The sequence below is a fragment of the Camelina sativa genome, chromosome 16, assembly GCF_000633955.1.
Source record: "Camelina sativa cultivar DH55 chromosome 16, Cs, whole genome shotgun sequence".
Taxonomy (NCBI): Eukaryota; Viridiplantae; Streptophyta; class Magnoliopsida; order Brassicales; family Brassicaceae; genus Camelina; species Camelina sativa.
The window spans coordinates 2786738-2805024 of record NC_025700.1 but is presented as its reverse complement, the minus strand read 5'-3'; the positions used below and the strand labels follow the sequence as shown (position 1 = coordinate 2805024).

The 18287-nt window shown below is 35.6% G+C and overlaps 4 protein-coding genes across 13 annotated transcripts in view; 2 read left to right on the top strand and 2 right to left on the bottom strand.

Moving 5' to 3' along the window:
* The window catches only part of LOC104749465 (nudix hydrolase 22, chloroplastic-like), a 9258-nt gene extending 6185 nt beyond the window's left edge, over positions 1–3073 (bottom strand). For 3 of the 9 annotated variants that reach the window (XR_761375.2, XR_002036071.1, XR_002036073.1), the window contains exons 1-7: positions 2585–3073; positions 2178–2320; positions 1873–1992; positions 1584–1781; positions 1324–1462; positions 954–1044; positions 1–43 (exon numbers count right to left, since the gene is read on the bottom strand). The exon at positions 1–43 is cut by the window's left edge and continues 40 nt beyond it. Coding sequence is in view for 1 of the 9 variants with exons in the window: in XM_010471108.2 (XP_010469410.1) it covers positions 1376–1462; positions 1584–1781; positions 1873–1992; positions 2178–2320; positions 2585–2876 (840 nt within the window). In the remaining 8 variants the exon portion in view is untranslated. Of the gene's footprint in view, positions 44–555; positions 1045–1067; positions 1472–1583; positions 1782–1872; positions 1993–2177; positions 2321–2584 lie in introns of those variants that run through there. The other 6 variants (XR_002036072.1, XR_002036074.1, XR_761374.2 and 3 more) reach the window with 5 other exon arrangements.
* On the bottom strand, positions 3429–5559 carry LOC104749463 (protein IQ-DOMAIN 1). Of its 2 annotated transcripts, none has more exons than XM_010471105.2 (6): positions 5312–5559; positions 4718–4858; positions 4523–4636; positions 4194–4421; positions 3949–4062; positions 3429–3866 (listed from the first exon to the last, which is right to left on the bottom strand). In XM_010471105.2, exons 2-6 carry the CDS (start codon positions 4790–4792, stop codon positions 3582–3584), a joined length of 816 nt encoding a protein of 271 aa, XP_010469407.1. In that variant the 5' UTR covers positions 4793–4858; positions 5312–5559; the 3' UTR covers positions 3429–3581. The 2 variants fall into 2 exon arrangements, with proteins under 2 accessions (XP_010469407.1, XP_010469408.1); XM_010471106.2 differs by lacking the exon at positions 5312–5559 and adding an exon at positions 5043–5146.
* LOC104749462 (RING-H2 finger protein ATL39-like) lies at positions 8565–9306 on the top strand. The gene has a single exon (XM_010471104.2). The coding sequence runs from the start codon at positions 8745–8747 to the stop codon at positions 9198–9200; it is 456 nt and encodes a 151-aa protein (XP_010469406.1). The 5' UTR covers positions 8565–8744; the 3' UTR covers positions 9201–9306.
* On the top strand, positions 16284–17917 carry LOC104749460 (protein SPEAR2-like). Its single transcript, XM_010471103.1, has 5 exons — positions 16284–16892; positions 16992–17102; positions 17194–17282; positions 17395–17542; positions 17642–17917. Exons 1-5 carry the CDS (start codon positions 16506–16508, stop codon positions 17822–17824), a joined length of 918 nt encoding a protein of 305 aa, XP_010469405.1. The 5' UTR covers positions 16284–16505; the 3' UTR covers positions 17825–17917.

Below are 18287 nucleotides of genomic sequence, written 5' to 3'. Positions count from 1 at the left end.
GATCGTCTTGATGATAGTACGTATAAATAACGGAGGCAGTATGCTGCAGGAAAGGAAAACAAGTAAGCGACGGAAGAATATACACCCCCACACACCCACACAAAAGGTAACTGAATTTCCAGAACAGATGTTTCGAACCAAAGTTCAGTGGTAGTGAACACGAGATTTTAGGTCCAGTTCTTGCAAGATATTCCCTTTAATTATGTTTTACAACCCAGCAATGATTACTACTAGGAAACAAAACGTCAATCATGTGCTCTAGTGAGATCCTATGAAATATGAATACAAAAAATCAACAAACATACAATTGGCTTGAATTCTTTTTTTTTTTAAATGCAAAATTATGACCAAAATATGATTCTTATTCCACACATCAAAAGGCCATAATTTATTCATTTACACCAACTTACAGAAATTAGATGATAATTATTCAATCAAAGTCAACAAGATCCAAAAGGTATCCTTGTCTTTAGATTATTAGATACATTGATTTTCCATAAGGAAATCAACCAGAAATTTATTGTAGGCCAGGCATATATATGGGTAACCCAGATCAAAAAAATTACGCAAATCTTCATAGAAACCAGATCAAAAATGAATTAAACTAATGGAATGTTTCACATGATGAGTGCAAACGGCCAACTAAAAAAATGATACAAGAGCTTCCACAAGTGGACCAAATATATTTCCGGAGTATTTCTGGCCACAGAATTGCGAACAAGTAATTCACTTTCCAATGAAAATGGAAACAGTCATTGCCTTAGATTCACTCTCAGTTGTGAAACAGATCCTGCAGATCAGATTTGTTAAGACTAAAATATTACATCACTATAAGTCAACTAAGGGAACTAGACCCTACATTGACTTAATCGGTTTTTCTTTTGCATTAGCTAAATTGCTCAACAGCAGGTATTTGATATAGTGGTATGATTATAACTTCAGTGACAACTTACAAAAGTCTGTGCTCTAAGTGACGGTGAAAGATTGGATTCTAGATCTAGAAGTTTATGCTTGATTTTCACATATGAGCTTCATAAAGAACACCTATCCAAGAATAATAAACAAGATAAGTGTTCTTCTACATTTGAATATAATTTCTCAACCGAGAGGTCACAGGTCCAAAGGGAAACAAAACGTAGCACAAGTTCCTACATTATAAATGAACAATCCACCATTTCTACAAATGAAACTGATATTTGTTGTAGGATGTACTGATAACATGGAAATACCTCACTGCTCACAATTGAACATACTGCAGAAATGACTTTGGAAACAAAGAGCAGACAAAAGGTAACTTTACAAATATCAGTAATACAGACTGACCTGGACATGACCAAACAGATACACCTCTAGCAATCGTCCTTTTTCACAAGATTCATGTAAATTTGCTACAAGATCTCCAAGGAAGGCGGATGCAAGAATTCAGCGCCTTCAACTTTCCATATAAACTAGTAGCCTGGTTCTGCATTCACTGGTACAGGGAATCAGTTATATGGGTATCATTCCCTTATTGTCTTTTTGTTGGACTTATAGTAAATGTGAACGTCTAGGATAACACTATTGAGCAAAATATGTCTGCCTACCATTTTGGAGTACTTCAAGTTAGGTTTCTGTTCAATGAAAGCCGGTGGTCGTTGATAAACCACTGTTGCAGCTCTTATCAAGATTCTGGAAGTTAAACCCCATATAACATAATCGTTATCTCCTGTTTTGTAATCAAAGAAGTGGAACAAAAGCTTTTCCCCCATCCACTCAATCTCCTCGGATCTCCGGTTCTCATCCTGTGTAAGATATATTTCAACCAACAATGCTTCAGAGTAAAATAAAAACTGCAACTATAAAGCCTCCTTGATAAAAAGAAACAAGAAGAACCTTCAGAAACATTTCAAAGGGTGCATCAAACACGGCTTCCACTTCTGTAGGACTTGGCCTTGGATTGAACGCTTTTTTGTCCCATAATATTCCTACCACAGGAGTTACTCTAAGCAGATGCTGCATAGGAAAATGAAGCACAGATAAGCAAAACACTTCATAAGCTTAAATTATGTTTGGTATATGGCAGTAACAATATGGAATAGAGCCTAAACCAACAATCAAACATAACTCTGTGTCCGCAGAAAACACAGCTCCCAGATCTTAAAATGAGACAAAGGAGGATAGTGAGCGCTTTTTTATACCTGAGACAGAAATGGTTCGAGGAAGGCAACAACATCAACAAGAGAAGGGTCTAATCCAATCTCTTCCTCTGCTTCTCTGGTTGCAGTGACCCCATCATCCTTATCATGCTCTTCTGCTTTACCACCTGGTAAAGAAACTTCTCCTACAACAAATAAAAAAAAACACCATTCATCAACAATAGTATCATTATCATTATCCCATATTTATTCCGTTCCTATACTTAATGATAGTAGAATTATCATTAAGCACTTCTGGCTTTTCAAACCATTAACCCTGTAGGTCTGAACAATTAGATAAAATGGCTTCAAAGACGACAACTTTAAATGATCCCCTCATAATAAAAGAAGATCCCAATCAACTTGATTTTGAGACTCAGAAAACCAAATTCGAAAAGCAAAGTACAAACCCGAGTGAGTAGACAATGTGGAAGACCTCTTAGTGAGGATCACACGCAAATCACCGTCGTCTCCTTCAAAGAGACAAATCAAGACAGCCGCTTTCTTCAGGGTGAGCCTCACCGGAGCCATAAGTTCCTGAAACCCAACGTGGGATACCAATTTCCTGGTGCTCTCCTCGTCGAACGGTGAAGAAAGCGGCGGTTTGTATAGACGCAGCTGCTGCGCCAAGGCTAAGAGTCTGGGAGATCCGAGTTTAAAGCTTGTCGCCGTTAGCGACGTGGCCGATGTTGCCGACTTCATGATATTGCAGAGAATTCCAGCTGTCGCAGAAGCCAAAGGCAGACCAGACCACCAATGGAACTTCAAAATTGAACCTTTTTTACCCTAATGACTTCAAAATTGAACCTTTTTACCCTAATGACTTCAAAATTGAACCTTTGAATTAACCCTAAAATTAGATTTAAGGTTGGTTTAGATTAGTAACTTTTTGCCCTTGCCCCTGATTACTGGTTTTATGTATTTATTCGGTTAGACGGTAACAAAATGGTAGTGCCAAGAAATATGTTTCGAGTTGTGGCACCAACCGGATTCAAGGTGGTTCAAAATTTGAGTTGCATAACCTAGAAAAAGTTACAAACTTACAATGGAACTAGTGTACACTAAAATTTAAGATTGATTGAAAAATGAAAAGGAAATAAATTCAAGACTTAGCCTAGGCATGTCAATCCAATCATGGTTGGAACGCGCAGATCCGCGCATATTTTGTTACTCCAGTCTGGTTGATCGGCTTTTCTTATGGCATAGTATAATAAATTGTTTTGGGACTTTTTATAGAACAAACAGATGCATGTATTAAACAAACAAGAACCACCATTGTAGTCTACATTAACAAATATACATATATTTACATCACACCACAGACAAAACATAAGACCCAATAAATATACCCTCAATCTTCAAGTGTACGAGTATACTTTTTTAGACGCAGACAAAGTTAACTTCGCTTCACGCACCGGGAAATGACAATCTCCGTGGTTTCACTGTGTTTTTAGCTCCCAAGGATGAAGCTTTGGCTGGAACTGATGATAATGACATTACTCTCTTTGCCGGTGAATTTGAGTTAGTCTCACTTTTGCAAAATGTCTTTGAGCTCTTCGGTTTCTTAGGAGTCACTGTATATCTTACTTCCCAAGGCCGAGCTGATATCCAACGCTCTTTCCAGCTCCAACCCCAATTAGTGGTTCCCAGTTCATAACTCCCCAGCCACTGAGTCTTACCATCGGCTTTCCACTGTTATGAAGGCCATAGATTAAAAACTTTTCTTCTCACATCCAAAGCAGCAAACAAGAAAGAACCTGTTTTTAAAATATACCTGATGAGAGAAGGCATATGCTAAAGCCCTTTCCCGCTTGATCGTTGCTTCTTCCCTTTGAAGTATCCTCTCCAAGATTTCATCTTTTGTCTCTGACCCACCATTCCACTCAACCTGCATCATTTGTATCACTTCTAAGTTCATTTGTTTACAGATGATAAAAACTCAGCCTGAGCTTTAAACAGCTCAAGAAGAGTTTGAGGGGAAACAAGATGTGTCTCTGGAACTAAGATAGAAAAGCTTACTTCAACATCATGAAGCTTTGCCTCAAGCTTTTGCTGATGCTCTAATCTCTTATTCTTAAGTCGCCATTCGGTAACCATGCAAACTCGGCGAGCCTTTATCTCTGACTGTATTTTACTCCATGAGTGAAGATACCTCAATGTGACCACCGCTTGGTTCTTCACAGAGTGCTTCTCAGTAGATAACTTTGCTCTTGCAATTCCCTTTAGACGCCGTAAGCTTTTTCTAGCCTGTGCAAAGCAAAAGACCACAGCACAAGATCCCTTAAAATTTCCAATGTAAAATGTAAAAATCATGAAAATAAATTTGGAAACCAAACAACTCAATGAACCTTATAGGCTTTAAAAGCAGTCTGAATCCGAGTTGCAGCCCAATCCTCAGTACGAGTAACTAGTGATGAAGAAAGAGTACCCTTCTTCTTGGACGCTTTAGGTTTAACAAACCCCTGTGTCACAGAGTACATCTTTAATAGAAACACAACTTAGTATTTTGTTTCATGCCAATGTGAAGAAGAAATAAAACATACCTTCTCGTTCTTGATGCTCCTTTGTTTACCCCTCTTCAATCTAATTATAGCCTTAATCAAATTCCCAGAAGCCATCTCAGAGTCTGTTTCGTTTATCACCAAAACAGCTTTGTATGTATAAAGCAAATGCCTGCTCTAAACCTGAGATGGATGAGAAAATATTCTGGTTAACAAAATAGCTAAATAGTAAAGGATCAACTACTCCAACTAAACTCTTGACTACAAGTCTACTCATAACACAACCAAAATCATATGTACCCAATAGAAAAGTATATTCAATTAGAGAGGAGGGAGGATTAAATGAAGTAAGTTGTTGATAGCTAACCTTAAATCTTTAGGTGAATTGAAAAAACCAACGCTATATAAAAAATCGAAAAAGGTTCAAACTTTACAAAACCCAATACTAGAAGTGAGCAAGAATAAACATTAAACTGAACAAGATTAGTAGTAACCCTACAAAATTAATCGGCAAATACAAACCACAAAAATTGTTCTATTGTTCAGATCCAATCTACAACCATTGAAATCAACAAAACAAAACAAAAGAGTTCCATTTTTTCAACTAAGGAAGGAACTAAAGATAGAGACAAAAACCTGAGTTCGGGACCACAGGTTCTTGAAAGAAAAGCTATGTGAAGGAAACTGGCTTTGGCGACGACACAAAGATGAACAAAGAACAAACGCAGAAGACTAAAAAGCAGAGAGACAGGAAAACAGAACGGAGATTTGTTCTCTGTGTGTGTGTGTGCCTGTAGTGAGGAAGAAGTAAAGACTATAAAAGAGACATCATTACTGCGTCGTGACTCGTGGAGGAGACTGGAAAATAAATATTAGGCTGTAATCACATTTTTAAAATTTTATCTGTAAATCATAATCAGTCATTGTTTAATCAAATTGTCACAGTGTTACACACCAAACAGTTTAATGTAAAATAAAAAAAAATTAAAAAAAAAAACATATCTAAGATTTGTCAGATTCGACTCCTTTTTTCTTTTTATATCACGTTGGTCTACCGTCTGTTTAAAGATACGAAGAGTTAGTAATTATCACGAACTAGTTATTTACTTTTCTTATAAGAAAGATGTATGTCATAATTATATACCACCCATCAGAATTTTTCGGGACTCATTTATACTCCTCTAAATTTAGAAGTTGAAAAGTAGTTTGAGGCTTTGAGCAACAACAAGAAAAAAAAAAGTTGAAAAATAGTGAAATATTAATTACGAGATTGGAAAATTTAAACCACTTTCGTTTATTTTTATTTTTATTTTCCTTTAAATGATTCTCCATAATGTATAATTAAATATCAACTATGACAGTTTAACCAATCTGATTATGTTTAAAGTTTTGATTTGAGGTTTGAGGCCACACGACCGATGGCTAATGTGTTTAAGAATTATAATTGTTTTGATGACTATCTATGCATGGATTACTAATTGCGATTGGATAATTTAACCAACCTTGTTAAAAAATATTACCAATTAAAATATTTTTATCTCTTAAACTGATAATGTTTTGAATTAAGCGGTCGAGAACATCAAACCAAATTTCAAATGTTTCTTCTAATCTTTATCTACTGTGTGTCAAATGTATATTCGAACATAGCGACAGAATAACAATGTACATTGTGTATGGTTGTTTATGTGGTGGCTATATAACTAGCTTTAAATAAACATTTGAAAAAAAAAACTCCATATACACAAATCCAAACGAAATAATTAAGATTTTATTAAAACTGTATAGCAAATATTTTTGGCTTTTTCATAAGAATTATTATTTCGATTTAAGTTTGTTGAGGTGGTATTTGGATATTAGTGGATATTATATCTGTTATCAAATGGTTTCTCGAAGTGGTTGGTCTATAATGATGAGCAAAAAAAGCAATGGCTTAAGCAGAATCATTTGACTTCGGCAGAGGGCCTGAGGGGTCCGAAGTTTCCCAAATCGATATTGCACCTACCTTTCACTCATTTTTGATCCATCTACCACAGACAAGAATCAAAATTAATGAATCTTTTAAGAGGAAAATTTTTCCCAATAGTTAAGCTAAAATTTATGTGGATTCAGCAGCTGAGCCACCTCATCTGTGGTTTGTACCTAATTTCTAGTGAATGAAATAATCAGACAGTAAACGGGAAGATCTCGAAAAGTAGTTGACGCTAGGATACATGTTTTGAGGTTAGGTCATTGTATACGCCTATACGGAGTACTATACTTAATTCATGAGTAGTATATGGAGTAAAAAGAAATCTCAAAACAATTAAGTATTATTTATGAATGGAAAGAATAGTATATATTGCTATTTACTACTTCCTCCGGTTTTTTTACTTGTCGTTCTAGAGCTTTGCACACAAATTAAGAAAATAGATCAATGTTCTATTATACATCTTTTTTATTACATTTTCTAATTTTTTTATCGGTCAAAGCATTAAAATAGTTGAGATAAAATTGATATTTTTACCAAACATATGCATTGGAAACTTAAAATGACAAGTATTGGAAAACAAAATTTTTACTCTAGAATAACAAAAAAAAACGAGAGAGAGTAATTTTTAACCAATTTATTTAAGGCCTATGTAATATACTAATCTAGTCCAGGCAACACTTAGACTATTGAATACTTGTTTCAGTTTTGGATCATTCGGTCAAGATCTAGGGGTGTTTTGGTCCGACTACGACTCAATGTGTCAAGATCTAGTCATCTAGGGATGTAGCATAATTACTAATCCCGCTGACTATGTGATCAAGACTAGGATCAAGTATACATCTTTAACTTTGGAGGTTTTTGAATACCTTTTAAAGGAAACAAAAAAAAAAAGATAATTATGAGTTTTAACGGTGTTTTACATGGATTGGTAGTCACGGCTGCAGTTTTGTTCTTTTTCGTCATGTCATTTGAGATTTTAAAGGGTATACAAAAAACAAAAATATTACAAAAAGAACAAAACTTACAAGTTTCCCAACTTAAGCTCTTTAAAAACTATAATCAATTACTCCCTCCCGTTTAAATTTAATTGTCGTTCTAGGATTTAATTTTTGTTTCATAATAATTATCGTTTTAGTTTTTCAATGCAGATGTTTGATGAATATTCCTGCTGTTTTAAAGTTTTAACCAATCAAAAAATTATGAAATATATTAATAAAGTGCAAAAACATTTTTTTAATACATTTCTTAATTTCTGTGCAAAAATCTTAAACGACAAATTAAAAAGAATAAGAGGGAGTAAATATATAAACGAAAATCTATATAGCCAGCAGTATGGTAAATAAATTATGTTGCCAAAGATAATTAATTAAGTAACAGAGTGTTGTTTTAGGCTTCAGATCTTACATTCTTATCATCAACTTTTAAAAATATATGAAGCAAAAAACTCCATACAAAACAAAACGCAAAACATCTTTGAGAATGAAAAAAAAAAAGTCCAAGAGCTTTACAATTACTGTTAATTCGACTTTACTACTCTCATTCATGATTTTTTTTAATCAATACAAAAGTTTCTCAAATCAAATATGAGGCAGAAACTTCATTTACAACAAATTAACCCGAAAGAAAGTTCCACACGTACAATATAGGGTCCATATAAATAGTTTTGCAGCTATTATAGATTTTGTATAATCTTTATGTCTTTTCAGACATATAGACAGTTAATTCAATCGACAATGACCCCGTTCGTATCCTTATCCATTTAGCAAATTTTTCTTCGACTTCTATGCTTGATTATTGATTTAGTATACAAAAAAAATTCATATAACCCCACAAGCAGCAAACATAAATTTATAAACTAATCCCATTTGTGGTGTACCGATTCAAATCAAGCCTGTTCTTTAATTCAACTGATATAATGATAATGTTTCTCTATTCTCCAAGTTCATTAGTGGTGAACGTATTTCAACTCTTAATCCAAATATATTCAAACGGAATGTCAACTCTCGATGATCTATATATAAAACTGCAGATATAAATGTATAATCCTATATTAACTCTTGAGAACCATTTTGGTAGGCTTTATACATAGAGATCAAAGAGATGGGTTTCAACGATCCTTCACTAAACGCAATCATCCTTTGGTTTGCTGCCGTAACGTCTCTCGTAACTATCTCCGTTATCTTCGCCCTTCTCGTTCTTTGTTTACTCAAACGCCGTAGGTTTGATGTATCACCGGAAGAAGAGAACGAGTACCACGGAAGAAGAGAGCCACCGTGCCAAGGTCTTAGTGCTTCCGTGATTGCCGCCTTTCCCACCTTTTCTTACAAACCGGATAATAGTGATCCCGAGAGCAACAATCAGGAGATCGAATGTCCGGTTTGCTTAGGATTAATTCCCAAGAATGTTGTGATTAAGGTTTTACCAAATTGTATGCACATGTTTGATGAGGAATGTATAGGTAAGTGGCTTGAATCACACGCAACTTGTCCTGTGTGTCGTAGACTGGCTCAGCCGACGGCTAGCTCTGGTGATAAGGTCTTAGAAAGTATAGTATAGTTGATGGGTATATATGCCAATGTATATTTTTTAATTGTTTTTTTTGCTAATTGTAATATTATTTCAGATTGATGTGAAATGTACAAATGATATAACTTAACATGCGGCTTTGGGTCATATACTCATACTACATAGATTTGAGATGCTCGATCAAATGAGAAGTCAAACTTTATATATTTTAGATTCAAGTATGGTTCATTGTCCATAATATTTATTTTGGTTGATTTTCTGGTGTAAGTATACATATATAATAGTTCCACTTTCTTGTAGAGACGCTAGAGTATAGAACGGGTTTTGAGAATTATAGAAAAGTTGCAGAAGTTGCACGTTTTTTATATGAACAAAAAGCTCTCTTATTAAACAACTTTAGAAAATCTATCAAAACTAAAGTTCTCACACAATTGCTCTCACAAAGCTAACTCTCAAATTCTCTTATGTTTGCCATAACTCGGCAAGCATATATATAAGACAAAAACCAAACCAATTCCTAATAGGATAACAACAAAGTCTAGATAATTCCTAGAAGCCTTATCTTCTTCCTAATCATAACTCGATTAGAACTAGGATTCCTTTCTTCTTTAAGCATTTCTCAAGCTTAAACCAACAATCTCCCATTTAAGCTTGACTTCACTCTTCACATCACTCAAACCAATAAGTTCCCTCATCTCTTTGAATTTGATCCTTCCAAGGGCCTTTGTCAAAATATCTGCCTTCTGCTCACTTCCAGGAACATGCTCTACTTCTATTCTTCCATTCTCGACACACTTCCTTATGAAGTGAAAACGCCTGTGTATGTGCTTGCTTCGCCCGTGAAACACTGGATTTTTCATCAATGCAATCACAGATTGATTATCTAGCCTTATCAAAACCTTTTGGCAAGGATCACCAGTGATCTCACACAGCAACTCTTGCAGCCAAATAGCCTGTTTTGCTGCTTCTGTTCTGGCCATGAACTCGGCTTCACAGGAGGACAGAGCTACGACGTCTTGCTTCTGTGAACACCAAGTTATTGGACTTTCCCCTAAATAGAAGATGTGACCAGAGGTACTTTTACCATCGTTTGGATCAACATTGTGACTACAATCACTGGATCCTATCAATCTTGGTATCTCTGTTCTGCCGAATGTTAAAACCAAGATTTATTTTTCCCTTCAAATAACGTAAACAATGCTTCATAGCAGCTCCATGTGATTCTCTAGGACTCTGCATGTAACGACTCAGAACTCCCACTGCAAAAGATAAATCAGGTCGAGTATGAAGCAAATAACGAAGACATCCTACATTTCTCCTATACCCGGTTGCATCAATCTCCTTCTCATTCTCAGCTTTGGACAGTTTTAGACCAATTTCCATCGGTGTATGCACTAGATTGCAATCTCTCATCCCTGCTTCTTCAAGTATTCTCTGCGCATAACAGGCATGATTCAATGTTATTCCATGTTGATGATGTGTCACCTCAATTCCCAAATAATATGTTAGTTTGCCTAGATCACTCATCTCGAAATTTGATGACACCAATGTTCATTGATCGCCGTCAAACTTGTTCCTGTCACAAAGAGATCATCGACGTACACACCAATAATCAAAAGATGCTCTCCAAGTTTTTTCCGATACACTGAAGGCTCCTTTGTGCACTTAACAAACCGTAGACCCAACAAGATCGTGTTTAACTTGTTGTTCCAAGCTCTAGGTGCTTGTGGCAGTCCATACAATGCTTTGTTTAATTTGTAAACCTTTTCTTCACTTCCAATCTTTTGAAAACCTTTTGGCTGTGAGACATAGATTGTTTCCTTAAGTTCACCATGTAAAAAGGCTGTTTTAACATCAAGGTGATGTATCCCCCAACCATGTGCTGCTGCAAGATCAACAAGTAGTCTAATTGTCTCAATCCTAGCTACTGGAGCAAAAACCTCCTCAAAGTCAACTCCATATTGTTGCACATATCCCTTAGCAACAATTCTTGCCTTGTGTTTGTTAATACTACCATCTGAGTTCCTCTTTAGCTTAAAGACCCACTTAAGTCCTATAGGTTTAGCTCCAACAGGTAAGTCAACAAGATCCCATGTCTGCAATCTTTCAATAGAACCAACCTCTTCTTCACAAGCTTGTGTCCACTCTTTAGAATCTTTTGCTTCTAGGAAATTTCTTGGTTCATTGTTTAAACTCAACAGCAGCATCTCTCCTTCCTCTTCTGCTAACAACACATAATCCTCAAGATACTTAGGAGTATGCTTCTCTCTCTGAGATCTTCTCAACATGACCGGTGACATATTTGCAGGTAAACATTCTTGGTCTTGGTCTTTTATTTCTTCATTGTCTTTTATGTTCTCACCATCTTCTAACATTCTGTCGTATACATCATTCTGCTCTGTCTCAGTTCCCCTGTTGTCTTCGTGTAAGCCATGGTTTCCAAAACCATCATCCATGATTTTAAAACTATCACTGCTGTTTGACATCGTATCATCAATCCTCCAGTCCCAACCTTTGGTTTCGTCGAAAATAACATCTCTACTAACAATAACCTTTTTCGTGTGAGGATCAAACATCTTGTAAGCCTTCGAGCTAGGCTCTGTTCCTAGATGAACGAGTATGCGAGTCCTGTCATCCAGATTTCTCAAACACGAAGAATCCACCTTTGCGTATCTGATGCTACCAAAAACTCGAATGTGATCAACATTAGGTATCTTGTCTCTGAAAAGTTCATATGGTGTTCTGTCTTTAAGTGACTGTGTTGTTACTCTGTTCAGAAGGTAAGTTGAATGTCTCAAAGCTTCACCCCACATGTAGTTTGGCATACCCATGTGCTTCAAAATACTTCTTGACATCTCCATTAAAGTTCTATTCCTCCTCTCCACTACACCGTTCTGTTGTGGTGTATATGGTGTTGTATGGTGCCTTTGAATGCCATTCTCTTCACAAAAAGAACTAAATTCGAAGGATACAAACTCTCCTCCTCTGTCTGTTCTTAGAGTTTGTATCTTGCTCTCAGTTTCCTTCTCTATCATCATCTTGAAGTTTTTAAACTTCTGAAACGCATCTCCCTTCTCCTTTAACAGGACTGTCCACATGTAGTGTGAGTAATCATCTATGAGAACAAAGATGTATCGATTTTTAGCACTTGTACTTGGTGAAATTGGACCGCAGAGATCACCGTGTATAAGCCCAAGCTTTTTTGTTGCCCGATAAGTGGTTGCCTGTGGAAAAACTCGCCGTGTTTGTTTGCCCAATAAACACGAACTGCAAAGCTTTTTCTCAAGTGTAGTGCTTGGAGCTCCATGAACTAACCTTTTCGCGTTCATAGAGTTCAAAGTGTCGAAATTCACATGACCCATCCTTGCATGCCACTTACTTGCCTCGCTTACATCAGTTATATATAGACATATGTTATCTTTCAGACCCATTCTAATCTTCTATAGTCTGTTTGGTGACCTCACTGCTTTGACAAGTAATTTTCCTCCACGATATCTCATTGTTAGAAGTCCTTCTCGTAGTCTAATATCACATCCAGCCTTTGTAGCTTGACCAAGACTAACTATGTTACTCTTCAATCCAGGTATGTAGTAAACGTCAGTCATCTTTCTTTCATCTCCATTAAGGTCAACAAACGCTATAGTCCCTTTGCCTTTGATATCAATGCGAGAGTCGTCTCCAAATCTGACCTTTCCTGTGACAGTTAAATCCAATGAATCAAAATATCGTCTATCTCTGGTCATGTGGTTGCTAGCCCCATTATCGAGATACCAAACATTATCTCTATCTGTGTTTGTCTCAAATTTGCTTGGAATACAACGTTTTTCATTCATGAAAACGACTTCATGCATCAAGAGTTCATCTGCGTTTTCTGTATCTTTTTCAACTTCTTGTGCTTCCTGCAATTTGAGTAATCGGTTTGGACAACTTCTTGCATAGTGACCCATCTTTTCACATCTAAAGCATGTAATCTGTGAAGCATATCGTCCTCCATTGCGTCCTCTTCCTCTTCCTCGGTAAGAAAATCTTCCTCCTCTGCCTCTTCCTCTGTAGCTCCCATTGTATTCATATTGATTCTGGTTAGAGTAACTAGTTTGGTTGGTATCAGCATTAGCGCTTGCATACATTAACTTGTTTGCATTAGTTTGGTTGGTAGCAGCAGTGCTTGTATACATTAACTTGCTTTGTTCTTCCTGTGGTTCTTCATCATCAAAAATCCTCTCCTCATAAGCCTTAAGCCGTCCAACAATATCCACAAAGCTTGTTGTATTCAAATCAAGTACTTGTTCCAAAGAGGCAACAATATGAATATATTTTCTTCGAGGAAGAGTCTTAAGAAACTTCTTAACCAATTTAGATTCTTCAATTACTGCTCCTAGTGCAGCTGATTTGGAAGAGATCTCAGATATCCTTCCAGAAAATTCATCAACAGTTTATGTATCCTTCATCTTTAATCTGTCAAACTCAGTCATCAAAGTTTGCAACCTAGCTTCTCGAACCCACTCAACTCCAACATGTCTGTTCTTGATTGCTAGCCATATTTTCTTAGTTGTATCAAGCTCCTCTACTTGTAGAATGAGTGCCTCAGGGATTGATTGAAACAATAACGCAATGGCCATGTCATTCTTTTCTTCATCTATGGTCTCTGCGTCAATTGCTTCCCAAGCCTTATTAACCCTAAGAACAAACTACATTCTCATTGTCCAAACTGTGTAGTTTGTGGCAGTTAGCATCGGACATGAGATCGAGGAAGATCCTCCTCCCTCTGTTGGTTTTGCTACCACGATTGCACTCTCGATTTCTGCCATTAGTTTTCTTTATGAGGCTCTGATACCAAATATAGAAAAGTTGCAGAAGTTGCAGGTTTTTTATATGAACAAAAGATCAAAATAAGAATAACTCTCTTATTAAACAACTTTAGAAAATCTCTCAAAACTAAAGTTCTCACACAATTGCTCTCACAAAGCTCAAGTCGAATTCTCAAACTCTCTTATGTTTGCCATAACTCGGCAAGCATATATATAAGAAAAAAACCAAACATATTCCTAATAGGATAACAACAAAGTCTAACTAACTCCTAGACAGACCTTATCTTCTTCCTAATCATAACTTGATTAGGACTAGGATTCCTTTCTTCTTTAAACCTTTCTCAAGCTTAAACAACAAGAGTATATCAATCAAATTTGTTATTAGACAGTCTTTGGTCTTCAAAAACCTATGCAAATAAATACTATTGTTGATCCTAGGTGGCTTAATTAAAAGACTAATTTCGTGGGAATTGTTATCTCTTTAGTCTTTAAAATCAACACAAAAGTTTATACTCTTTATGAATCAGAAGGTCTCGAAGTAGAAGGAAAGTTAGGTGGCTTAATTAAAAGACTAATTTCGTGGGAATTGTTATCTCTTTAGTCTTTAAAATCAAGACAAAAGTTTATACTCCTTAAGTTAATGAAGCCCTTGGTGCTTTACGGTTTGAAGCTCGAGATCCAAACTTAACGGAACAGTACGTTGGAAGCTTATGTACGACTCATTAACTAGCAAGTAGCAACTACTCGCACTATGTCAGGCGTGTGGAGTCTTGTAGACTTGAAGTTTAGGTTCTTGTACTTGTATAAAAGAGAGATCACACATTTGGGAAACATGAAAAATAGAAAGTTTTGTATTTTTCGGAGAGATGTAGAACCTGAAAAGATGTGATTGGATTTGTATCTACACTGTAATGAGTTATTAATAAATAAGTGTTGAAAAAAAAGCCATTAACAGGTCTTATATATGTATTGTCGAATCCCTATAACGGTTGAACCTGCATGCATGCCAACACCAAAATTTCAGATGATTTGTTACTAAAGTTAATAATTTATTTATTTTGGGCTTATTAACATCAATCACAGCGGTCGAACGCTGTCATCGAAAAGATAAGGATAGACCAATGTAATGTTCTCTAAAATCGAAATGATACACAAAATCACTGTCGATAATAATATAGTATCATATAAGTATAGATTTCCGAAAATGTCGAGCACGTGATTTACGTTGGATCGTAGGGTACAGGCCATTACAGGTAGGAGCCTAATTTGATACAGATGACGCAAAGATATACATGATGCAACATCATTATTGTGATGTACTGGTTTTTACATATTCAAAACCAAACTAAAAAGTGAAAATTAACACACACACATTCGGATAGTTAAATTAATTGTTTTTCCTTATACTGTTACGAAGGATTTGTAATGGGCCTGGTACAACTAGGGGATATGCGGGATGTAACTGGTATAACTAAGAGATATCTGGTATAATTAAGAGGGCGGTAGGTACAACTAGGATGTTTAATTTTTTAAAAAAAAATTGTTAGAGGGGTAGTTTTGTCCTTTCATTAAAGAAGGGGTAGTGAGAATAAGTGGGGTAGTGCAGAAAATAATTTCTCATATAGGAGTATAGGGGCACAAGAGAATTATGTCAATATAAATATGAAAAGACAATCACATTATCAAATAGAGAAAACTAACTCTATGCTACAAATCTACTATCTATATATGATGCAACACTTAACACTAAACCCAAGAAAAAAAGCTATATATGAGTGAACATATTGCATAAAGGTTATTTGAAAACATAGAAATCACCCAAATTAAACATTCTAACAGAAATAAAGAGTAAAAGACAAGAAACCTATTGACTAATAATATTTCACAAGTGGGTTTTACATTGTGGACAGCTTTTGTTTATGGGACCATTATATAATCTTCAATTTGATCAAAAATAAATGAATATCCCCCAAATTTCCTATTAATCATTAATGTTCTCTGATCCTCGCCAGCTTCTTGAATTAGAAAATAAAATTTCCACTTATAAAATTTTCATATAGGCCCTTCTTCTTATTATAAATTAACAATACATATATATGATTCACTTTTTCCTAAAAGAAAACTTTCATTGAGTAAAATTGTTGAACTAAGAAATAAAGAGATCGATATGTGAATCTTCAGTAACTATTAGGGTTATCAAACAATTATGCACATTTCTTCATGAAAGCGAAACTTCAAAAAAAATGGTTATAAAGTTACAATATTAAAGTAATTTCTAGGTGGAAGAGAATCACAATATTTTTTCCAGAGAGAAAATCACGGAAACCAATGTAGATTCTCTATCTCCTCTCCTCCAGGTAGTTCATTTCACAGAAAGATCTAAAGAAAGCTAATAACATGGAGATTTTTTTTAGTTTTCTTTAAAATTTTCCCACGACTTTTCTCACTGCGCAAGAAGAGCCTATTTCTTCTCTCCTGATCTTACTTTTTCTATCTATCACTCCCATTTCATTTCTGAAAAAAAAAAATGTGTAGTAACAACAACGCAAGAGGTGGAAGCTATGGAGAGTTACAATTACATGAAGATGATGATGAGTACTCTGGTTCTTGTCGGAAGAAACAGAAGAAAAGTGAAAAAGTACGGCGAAGAGGACCTGGTGTAGCCGAACTAGAGAAGATCCGTCTTCAAGAAGAGCATAAATCTCCACTTTCTTCTTCTCCTTCTTTATTACTACAAAACATGGATCATCATCATCACACTCTCTTTGCTCCGTCTTCCTATGATTTAGTGATGAGTCCTCCAAAGTTTGCTTTGCCGGAGAAACTGCCGTCTTTACCGGTTTTTCCTTTATCGTACGGGTCTTTGGTTCCTCCGGCGCCGGTTTTTCAGAGGAAGCAGCAACATTCTCTAACGGTATGAAGAGAGAATGATTAATTATGAATTTTATGACTAATCTTTTTCTTTAATTATAACATTTTTTATTATTAAATTTAAATGTAATGATTTTTGCAGATGAATCTCCCGAATCCACCTCTAGGACAAGGGAGTTTTTATCAATTCATAGAGCCCCCTTCAAACCAAATCAACTCTGTCTCTCAGTTTCTTGAGGAACAAAATAAAAAGGTACTATGTTTTATTATTTCCATAAACTATATAATAAAACGTAACGTTTTCTAATGTGTTTTTGATTTGTTTCTTTGATATTTTTCTATAGATGGTCAATGCGAAGAAGAAGAGGCCATGGCATTTTCTTTCTGACATCACGGAACCTAGCGTTGGACCAACCACAACAACAATTTTAAGGTTTCTTTGTTTGTTTTTTTTTTTTTTTTTTTTTTTTTTTTTGTTTTTTTGGCTCGGCTCATTTTCTTGATGTATCAAAAACCTAATCTTGAATGTGTAACGTATGTTTAAGGGACGCGATACAAAACCGGTCGCTGGGTATAAGTCCGGTTCAAGACTCCGGTACAACAATTAGCAATCCCATCGCCATTGATTCACCTAATTCTTCCATTCCAAGCTTTCCACGTCATTACCCGAGGTTTATCCCACTTGGCTTACAGGTAACTAAAATAGAGATTTTTCCTATTATAATTTTTGTTATAATCTCTTAATTTGAATGAAGTTGCTTACACCGGTTCATCAAATCATCTTGGTTTTAGTACGAACAACAACAACAACAACAAAAAGACTTTGATGATAAGGATATGCAATGGAGAAGTAATAAGCTCTATAGCTTCATACCCTCTGGAGATCGGAGCAATGCTGACCGAAAACGACAACCCTGTGACCAGTATGATGAATCAGCCGCTGATCATGGAATCGATCTCAGCCTTAAGTTATAGTGACTTTAGAAACATTTTTAGTCTTATGTATCTTTGGATATATCAGTTAACTTCCCCGCAACTCTATTAGTTTGTGATTCATGGACGAACCAAGACTTGTTGACAAGAAGGTTTGGTTGTAACACTGAAAAGTCTTAGTAAAATCTTTCACTTGAGTTCCTAATAAAAACTACTATTGTCGCTAACAGAACATGATTTACAATACAGAAACAGAACAAAACCAATTGTTTCTTGAAATCTTGGTTTAGCTGTCTATGCAAGTGGATATGAAGCTCAGACATCACCATGATCTAAGATCTAATTATGGCTTAAGAAAAAACAGGAATCCAAACCTAAATAGCGGTTCATATAATGTCAAAAACAGAGTTTAATCAAAGGAACATGGCCTTTATTAAGCTCTCATCCACAATAAGATAACGGAAAAACACTAATGAAATTGATAAGACTTTTAAGTCTGATTATA